The sequence below is a fragment of the Nanorana parkeri genome, unplaced genomic scaffold, assembly GCF_000935625.1.
Source record: "Nanorana parkeri isolate BGI_ZX_2015 unplaced genomic scaffold, ASM93562v1 scaffold2319, whole genome shotgun sequence".
NCBI classification, from domain to species: Eukaryota; Metazoa; Chordata; class Amphibia; order Anura; family Dicroglossidae; genus Nanorana; species Nanorana parkeri.
The window spans coordinates 9,275-19,084 of NW_017308587.1; the positions used below are offsets into that span (position 1 = coordinate 9,275).

Genomic DNA, 9,810 nt, shown 5'->3' on the forward strand with positions numbered 1-9,810 from the left:
CCAAACCTCCAGCAAGCCCACCCACAGCACCCAAACCTCCAGCAAGCCCACTTACAGCACCTGGGCCTCCAGCTAGCCCACCCACAGCACCCAAACCTCCAGCAAGCCCACCCACAGCCCCCAAACCTCCAGCTAGCCCACCCACAGCACCCAAACCTCCAGCTAGCCCACCCACAGCGCCCAAACCTCCAGCAAGCCCACCCACAGCACCCAAACCTCCAGCAAGCCCACTTACAGCACCTGGGCCTCCAGCCAGCCCACCCACAGCACCCAAACCTCCAGCAAGCCCACCCAGAGCTCCCAAACCTCCAGCAAGCCCACTCACAGCGCCCAAACCTCCAGCAAGCCCACCCACAGCACCCAAACCTCCAGCAAGCCCACCCACAGCACCCAAACCTCCAGCTAGCCCACCCACAGTGCCTGAACCTCCAGGTCCTGCAGAGTGCTACTGACATCAAAACTAGTTGCAACTTAAGCCATAGGCAGTCCAGCCAGCTAACCCACAGCACCCTATGGCTAGTCCAAGCCACTACCAGGGCAATTCTTGGGCAAATGAGTGAAGGGTCTGTGCTTCTGCCTGTGGCTGTGCTGTAGTCTAGGGTCTCTGGGGGCACAATACAGAATATGTACCCCTGGGAGAAGAGTAGAGGGTTCATGTGTAGAGAATGTAACTGGAGGAGTGGGAGTCAGAACCAGGAACCCAGAGATATTGAAACGTGATGGGTGACGGATCGACGTGCGGGTCAGGCATCCAGCTGAAGTCCATGTACCCATTGCACTCCTTACCGCTAATCCATAGTAATAGGTTGGGTGAGTCAGTCGTCGACGGATGGCCACCGTCTGAGTAGTATAAAGAAATGATGGACACCGGCACTCCAAGGTAGAACGTTTCGGGGTCACACAGGATCCCCTTCATCAGGCAGAACAAGTGAGAATTTACAGGCAGACATGGTAAGTACTTATACTCATCCTTACATGTGAAAAGACCAATCCCAATGCCAAAAAGTGATCCTATGACGTCACAACGACGTCATATTCCCGCCAAAATTCAAAGTACAGGCATCCAGCTAAGACTAAACCTTCAGATATCAGTGGACTAACTCTTTAAGTCTTCCCACCAGTCATGACCACTATCAGATACCAACCCCCGAGGGTACTAGAGAAGTCAGCACAGGCCGCTTAGCGCCATGGTTTAATGGCAGCGAGTGCCAGGCATCCAGTGTGAATGACAAAACTACTTTCATATCCTCAATCTGTGTATAAGCTTCATAGGTTCCTAGATGATGATCATGGAAGTATCTGACTGGTGTGTAGGACCGATAGTCAATAACTCAATGTCTTGGTAATGTATCCCCAGGCAGCCGCGCTCGGAAACCCGAGCACCCCGTGAGAGTAAAACAGGAGGGTGAATTGTATTACTCTGAGCCGGAATCTGAAGACCGAGGTGAGACTTTTGTGCTATTTCTCCATCGTGTGTCAACTTTTTGGTGGGCTTGTTCCAAGTCTCCATTGTGGTTTCATGGGCTGGCTCTGCCTATCTAGAGGGGGGTCCTAGGTGACATTAGGGGTCTTGGAGACCCCTGATGTCTCCATAAAGAGGACCTGTCACATATTTTGCTATCACATAGTTTTTATTAGCCTCGTATGTGATAGCAATAAAGTTTAGTAAAAAAAGGAAAAAAAATGTAAAGTTACACATAAAAAAGAATAAAAAAAAATGTTTTAAGTCGCCACCCATACATACACGCATGCAAACGGGGGCGCATACATGCAAAAACGATGATTGCGCCCATTACGGTGCACATGTTACATATCGTCGGAGTGAGAGCAATAAGTCTAGGGCTATCAATCACTGATAACACTAAACTGATGAGCGGTAAAAGCTTTTAAAGTGTCGCCTATGGCCAATTTTGGATATGGTAGTTTTATGCGATTTCGAGGGTGCGCGCAATTTTAAAGCTTGACATGTTTGGTGTCTATTTACCCGACGTGACCCCGTCTTTTATATTTTACCAAAAAAACTGGGTAATAATAAATGTTTCCTAACATGATGTAAAAAAAACTTTTTTTTTTCAAAATTTTCTGTAATTTTTCCTAATTATAGTAAAAAATAAAACCTGCAGTGGTGATTAAATACCACCAAAAGAAAGCTCTATCTGTCCCCAAAAAATGGTATAAAATTCATTTCAGTACAGCGCTGCATGACGGAATAAACGTCAGTCAAAGTACCGCAGCGCTGAACACTGAAAAATGGCCTGGCCAGGAAGGGGGTCACCTGGTCTTGAAGTGGTTAATACAAATACTTATTTTTGTAAACAATCCATAACCGAAGTTATCATATGCCGAAGTCCAAAAACAATACTAGGCGGCTGTCCCAGTGGACATCGGGCAACCCAAAAATAGGCACCAAATACTCACCAGACAGCAGGTGCTTGGAAATGGGCAATGTTTCCCAGGGGTCATGGTAGATCGACCCAGCAGACCCCCCCATCCACATCTATGCTGGGGACACCGGAACCCCAATTGCGGAAGGGACAGGAGGCAGTTAAGGAACCCAGTTCACTTCTATGCTCTCGATGGTCCTAGGGATGTCAAGGTAAATGGGGAGTGGCCATAGCACAAGGCTGTACTTTCAAGAGCCCATTCAATTTGATGGTGGGGGGAGTTCTTCTCCTTGTCCGCTGGCTAGCGGAGGGTTATGATTGGGAACCATTCACATTTTATTAATGTTAGAGCAAAGATGGATGTAAAGATTTTTCAATTTATTATGGAGGTATGGTATGTATCCTTAAAGGAGAACTATGGGGTCAGGGCTTTTCCCCATAGTTCTCCTTAGGGTAACGGGAGGACACAAACTAGCGTCCTCCCATTACCCTAAGCTCAGTATACAGCTCGCGGTATACTCAGACGCCGCAGCCGGAGCGGATCCCGAAGTAGATGGCGGGATCCACCCAGCTGCGTGAGTGACAGCTGGCTCTGCCTACCTAGAGGCAGAGCCAGCTGTACCCGCCCCCTCCCCGTCCGTTCCGCCAGTCAGCGCTGGCGGATCGGAGCGGGGAGAGGGGAATCCAGCCCCTCCCCCTGTCACGGCAGAGAGCCGTGACAGGATCGAGAGGTGAGCGAACGCCGGTATGTGTTCGCTCACCTCCCGATCTACTGAGCCGACCTGTGACAGTCTCATTGTCACAGGTCGGTAGAACTATGAGGTGAGTGAAAAGCACCCCCCCCCCCTCATAGTTCTCCTTTAAGAGAGATGTGAATACATTTTGATTTGCATGACTGGGTGATCATTTTTCTTGAAGTATGTACCGTAAAATTGAATTCTATCTCGGTGTCTTTCTATCATATTCTTCAAGTCTTGATCTGGTGATGTTTAGATAATCCTTTAAATACGGGCTGATGTCTACTCTTCATTGAGGTCTATGTTAAAACTTGGTCTTGTTTCTTGCTTATTTGGATTCTGCTGTGTCTGGTCTTTTTCCCTTTACCGTGGTTATCTTGGTGTAACAATGACTTTTGTTATGTAATCTGGAGTCTTTGGTCTTGCGTTCCATAGATGTTCTGCTGAAAATGTATCTTGAGGTTCTTGGTTTTTATTAGGGTTTTGTCAAGTCTTGTTCTTGTGGTTACAGAAGTTCTGTTGAGGTCCACTGTGGCCTTCATGATGATGCTGTGATTTTTGGGTCCTATCCTTTTTAGACTTTGTTTCAGTCTAAGGGCCCATTTGGTACGGTAAGTAGAAGAACCTTACATACATTTTTGGTGAACCTATGTACATTTATAATCAGCGGCTTTGAGTTTTGTGCTAGGAGCCTGACATTACAGACTCTTTCTTTTACTACTTTTCTTTGGGTTTCGGTCCAGTTCACCAAAATTCAGAGACCAATTGCTTGGACAACAAATCCTGGACCGAGCCCCCAAATGTTTTGCTTTGAGAACTACAGCTCCCGGACGAGCCCCCATAAGTTTTGCTTGAACTACTAATCCCAGGCCAAGCCCCCAAATGTTTCCCTTTTAGACTACAGATCCCAAAGACCAGCCCCCGAAAATGTAAAGCTTGTCCCAAGGACGAGCCCAAATGTAATGCTTGGCAAAACTTTAATTTCTATTTGTTGTCCGGTTCTGCAGTAAAGCTTAAGGAAACTGACCCAGTAGCATGTAAAGGAAAACTATGAGGCGAGTGAAAATCACTCAGCCTCATAGTTCTAGCCGACCTGTGACAATGAAACTGTCACAGGTCGGCTCAATAGATCGGGAAGTGAGTGAACACATACCGTCGCTCGCTCACTTCTCGATCCTGTCCCTGCAGAGAGCCGTGACTGTCACTCACAGCTCACTGCAGAGATCCCCCCCCCTCCTCTGTCCGATCCTGCAGCGCTGACTTGTGGAACGGACGGGGGAGGGGACGGGTACAGCTGGCTCTGCCTCTAGATAGGCAGAGCCAGCTGTCAATCCGGCAGCTGGGTGGATCCAGACAGTAATGTCGGCATCCTTCCCGGCTGCGGCGGTCTCAGTATACTGAGCTTTGGGTGACGGGAGGACGCTAGTTTGTGTCCTCCTGTTACCCTTAGGAGAACTTTGGGGAAAAGCCCTGACCCCATAGTTCTCCTTTTTAAGGTTTTGCCAAGCATCACATTTGGACTCGTCCTTGGGACAAGCTTTACATTTTTGGGGGCAGGTCTTTGCGATCTGTAGTTCAAAGGGAAACATTTGGGGGCTCGTCCGGGATCTGTAGCTCTCAAAGCAAAACACCAATTAACTTTTTCTTCCCTTTTCTCCACATACCTGTCTCTTCCTTTATGAGTATGGATTCCTGTCACAGACTTGCTTCAAAAAACAATTTAAGAGAGAGCGGTGAAAAAAAAAATTCCCTTCATCTCTTAAAAATATCTGCCTCTTGGTCTTGTGAATCCTCGCTGTGGTTGGGTCTCCTTCTCTTAGTTTTTTTTTTTTTTTTATGCCTTGTTTGCTTTAATCTTTGTTCTCAAGTGTCTATATTCCAGTTCTCACCGGGTACAATGGTTTGTGTTTGGCAGCCTTGTCTCCGCTTTCACATAAACTGGTTGTGGTGGTGAAAGAAGAAAACCTGGAGGACAAGTATACACCAGAAGCATCACTTAAGAAGGATGATAAGGAAGAGTTCCAGCCTGAATCTCAATCTGAAGATAGTGAGGAGGTGACCGATCACATCACCGGTAAGTGGCTGTCTCCTCCATCTGTGGCCATCACATGAACGTGATTCTGCATTGCAGGGGAACCCCCCAAAGCTGTTACATTTCATGGTAAGCATTCCGTGGATACCTGACCATCACACCTATATGAGCTTGCCGGTTATCCCATTCCAAAACCATGGCCATTATTATGGAGTTGGCCATCCCTTTGTTGGGTTAAAAGCCTCCTACTTTTCTAGGAAAGGTTTAAAACAAGATTTTGGAGGGTGTTTGTAGGAATTTGTGCCCATTCGTCCAAAAGGGCATTTGTGAGGTTCGGTAATGACGTTAGATGAGAAGACCTGCCTCGTAATCAGCATTCTAGTTCATCCCGAAGGTGTACCTTAAAGGAGAACTATGAGGGGAGTGATTTTCACTCAGCCTCATAGTTCTAGCTGACCTGTGACAATGAGACTGTCACAGGTCGGCTCAGTAGATTAGGAGGTGAGCGAACACATACGGGCGTTCGCTCACTTCTCGATCCTTTGCCGGCAGAGAGCTGTGACAGGGGAGGGGACTTGACTTGATGGAAGTGGTTACAGCAAGAACATGGCTGCCGTGACAGGGGAGGGGCTGTATTCCCCCCTCCCCGCTCCGATCCGCCAGTGCTGACTGGCGGAACGGACGGGGGCGGGTACAGCTGGCTCTGCCTCTAGATAGGCAGAGCCAGCTGTCACTCACGCAGCTGGGCGGATCTCGACATCGATGTCGGGATCCGCTCCTGCTGCGGCATCTCAGTATACTGCAAGCTACTGAGCCTAGGGTGACAAGAGGACGCTAGTTTGTGTCCTCCCGTTACCCTAAGGAGAACTATGGGGAAATTTTGGTTATTGTAGTTTTTTTGCGGTTTCACGGGCGCACGCAATTTTAAGGCTTGACATGTTTGGTATCTATTTGCCGAGCGTGACCCCGTTGTTTTATATATTATCCAAAAAATTGGGTTTTATATTCTGTTTCTGTGCACGAAATTTCATTTGAGTGTATTTTATCCTAGAAATACTGGTTTGATAAACATTTGCGCAAATACCTTGCGACATAAAAAATTGCACCTAGCATGTTATTATTCTACAGGGCCTCCGCTTTCAGAAAATAGATCATTGTTTGGAGGTCTGGAGCTGTTTTCTAGCCAAAAAATTCAGATGTTGTTATGTGTGTGCAAATGTAAGAAATTGCTCCGGGCAGCAAGTGGTTAAAGTCACCCTGTTGTATTGCCCTGCATGGGTAAAGCACAGGTTCTCTTTAGGGCTCCATGTTCTCACTGGATAACCATCAAAAAGTATATTTTAAAATCCCTCCAGAGGATGGCTGACTCCCTTGTATATTTTTATTAGGGCTGGTAATGATTAAAATTTTCGTGTTCGATTAATCAAATTTTTTTTTAATCGAATAATCAATTAATTTCGATTAATTATAACGCACATGCAGATCCAACTACATTGGCCTATACACATACAGCACTATCGATCAAAAAAAGTTTAATCGATCAAAAAAATTCACGATTAATCGAGGAATTAATCGTTAATTTTCACAGCACTCATTTTTATCAGTATCTATGCTTTTGTACTCCTACAGATTTGGAAAATGGTCGCAGACCAGAAGTTCTCCGCACTGGAGAAGATGGAAAGTTGGGTCATCCAATGCCCCTGATCGGGTCAGATGAAGACAGCATGTTGCTGTTTCCTAATGCCAGCATTGCCCTTAACCGGGCCCTGGCCCAGGACTACACGCTCGAGAACTCTCTGGAGATAGAGAAGTACCTGAGTAGCCTTGCTCACCCCATACTCCTCATGAAGGACTACCAGAGGCCAACCCAGAGCGAGTATGACCGAGGCTTCTATGATAACTACAGCGTTCCTAGCAAGCAGCGGCTCATGCTGATGGGCGAGAAGCGGTACCGCTGCAGCGAGTGTGGGAAAGGATTCACCAGAAACTCTCACCTGAAGGCCCACAGGCGGATCCACACAGGCGAGCGCCCCTTTAAATGCCCGGAGTGCCACAAAGCCTTCAGCGAGAACTCCCACCTCACGGTCCACATGAGGGTCCACTCGGGCGAGAAGCGCTACAAATGCGGCACCTGCGAAAAGAGCTTCAGCGAGAACTCCAACCTCATCGTCCACCAGCGCATTCACACCGGGGAGAAGCCTTACAAGTGCCCCGAGTGCGACCTCTGCTTTAGCCAGCACTCCAGCCTGGTGCGCCACCGTCGAAAGCACTCCGGCGCCCGCCCGTTCCAGTGTTCGCAGTGCGACAAGACCTTCAGCCAGAAGGGGCATCTGAGCAACCACGTCCGCACACACACCGGGGAGCGGCCGTACAAGTGCGCCGAGTGCGGCAAATCCTTCAGCGAGCACTCCCACCTCACCGGCCACCAGAAGATCCACAGCGGGGAAAAGCCGTACACCTGCGAGGTCTGCCAGAAGGGGTTCAGCAAGATCTCCAACTTGAAGGCCCACCAACAGATCCACACCGGCTACCGACCGTTCGCCTGCACCCAGTGTGGCAAGTGTTTCACCCAGCATTCCACCCTTGTGCGTCACCAGCGGGTCCATGAGGGCAAAACGGACTCTTACTGGAAAGTTTACAAGGGAGCAAACAAAGGCGCGTCTTGGAACGAAGAGCGCGTGCTTACGCGAACCGGATTGCCCAATAGTCAGGGTGCCGAGAAAGAATTGTCCGGTGATTTGGTAGAACGCAGCTGACGGATTGTCCTATTGGTTGACCTTGTGGCTGACTGAGGCGCACACAATGACTTTTTTTCTGTGCCGGTCTCTGGGTGATGAGCTCCGTATAGTATATGTTGTCCGTATAGTGCCGGCACTCGGCTCTCGTGTGAAGTATTATAACCTAAACGTTGTATCATTGCCCAATCTGGTTATGTTTCGGTTATCTCCGAGACAGCCAATCGAGGCAATCGCGTTCAGGCTCGAGGTTCGCCCAGAAAACCCAATTCTCCGGCCGGCAGCCGGCATAGGGCACAGGTAAAGGAGTACAGGGTTATGACTTAAACTAGGGATGCGCCCATACCCGTTTTTCAGTATCAAGTGCGAGTACCGATATTTATTTTTTTCCGGTACTCGCCAATAGCGATACCGGAAGTCCCATTAAAGGAGAACTATGGGGTACACTGGTAATAGCATTTTTAGATTCCTAACGGTACAGGAGTACATTTTGCAATGCACTCCTGTAATCAAAAATCTTACCATAAGCTCAGGATTGGCTATAACATGGTGTGGGCGGGGCTAACCCCCCCCCCCGGTGCTGTGAAGCAATCCCGACAATATTGTCGGGATCCTCCCGTCCCATCGACTGGCAACTGCTTGTAGAAGTGTGGGAGGAGAGGCGGGGACGGAGGGCAGAAGCGAGGACGGAGGCGGGGACAGAGCTACGAGGAGCTTCTGCGCGTTCATGAATACTCGCACATGCGCAGCAGCTGCATCTCTCAGCTCTGTCCTCTGTCCCCGCCTCTGTCCCCGCCTCTGTCCTCTATCCCTGCCTCTGTCCTCTGTCCCCGCCTCTTATCCCCACTGCTGTCCCTGGCTTCGTAGCAATGACTGATTCAGTGCGGGGAGCGTACTTAGGCTGCAGCGTGTCTCCTCTCACTGTGCCGCCGCTATTTCCCCGCTGTGTAGCGTCACGTTGTCATGGAAACAGACCCATGTGAGCGCGTGCATGCTCAAGGCCGGAAGCAGGTGTGCGCCCATTTGGAAAGCGCGGCCACGCGAAGATTATGAGCTTGAAAGGAAGGAGAGGGGGCGGGTTACAACCCTTTGTTGCCGCCCCCCTGCGAAGATTCAAACTGGGGGCGGGGCTGTTGGTGACTCTTAACCTACCTATTAACCTAACCTATAGCAAACAATACTATTGTTATTATTTATACTTTATTACTGTATCTGCTAATAGTATTGTTTGTAAAAAGTACATTTCCAATGCTGTATGTCATAATTCTCCTTAAAGGAAGCCAAGAGGCGTGTAGTGACTCGCCACCCGGCTTCCCGATAAGCAGGCAAAGCCGTCCCCATGCTCCCTCGTCACTAGGCATCAAACAACGGTTTCCTAGGTTACCGAGGCTGCGGCCTGCTCTTCTGTTCTCTCCTTCCCAAGTTCAGGTAGATGTCGCAGGCTCATCTAAAGCCGGCTTCGGGCATTAGGTCCTCCCCAGGCAGTCCTCAGCTGGACTGCTTTTGGATGTCATGAAGGTTAAAGGCCTCCTGTGTCTCAATAGAGGAGAAAGAAACTCGGTACTGTAAAGTCTTTTTCTTGGAGGCCATTGAGGGACACGGGGGCCCTCCCCCTCTGTTTCTGACCTTGATACTACTTTGTTACAAAACGGAGGGAATGCTCGCAGTAGAAGGGGTCATCCTGGGCTGGGCTACTGTTTTTTTGTTACCTTCTGTAGATGGCAGTATAACCCGAAGGTTAAGGACTTCTGTGTCCCTTCATGGACTCCAAGAAAAGGTTTTTATGGTGATTGCTAAAATCATCTTCTGCATGCCTTTAATTCCAGCATGTCATGTGACATCACAGGCCCCTGCTCTTCTTGTCCAGCAGTGACGGTAAGCCGAGACAACTTTGGAGGGGGGGGGGGGGGGCACCCCTGGGG

The 9,810-nt window shown here is 49.0% G+C and overlaps 1 protein-coding gene across 1 annotated transcript in view; it reads left to right on the forward strand.

The window, feature by feature from the left end:
• LOC108801362 (zinc finger protein 2-like) overlaps nucleotides 1-7,909 on the forward strand; it is a 16,679-nt gene extending 8,770 nt beyond the window's left edge. The window contains exons 6-8 of the mRNA XM_018573290.1: nucleotides 1,358-1,444; nucleotides 5,037-5,195; nucleotides 6,783-7,909. Coding sequence (XP_018428792.1) covers nucleotides 1,358-1,444; nucleotides 5,037-5,195; nucleotides 6,783-7,909 — 1,373 coding nt within the window. The remainder of the gene's footprint in view (nucleotides 1-1,357; nucleotides 1,445-5,036; nucleotides 5,196-6,782) is intronic.
• The last annotated feature ends 1,901 nt before the right edge of the window (nucleotides 7,910-9,810 follow it).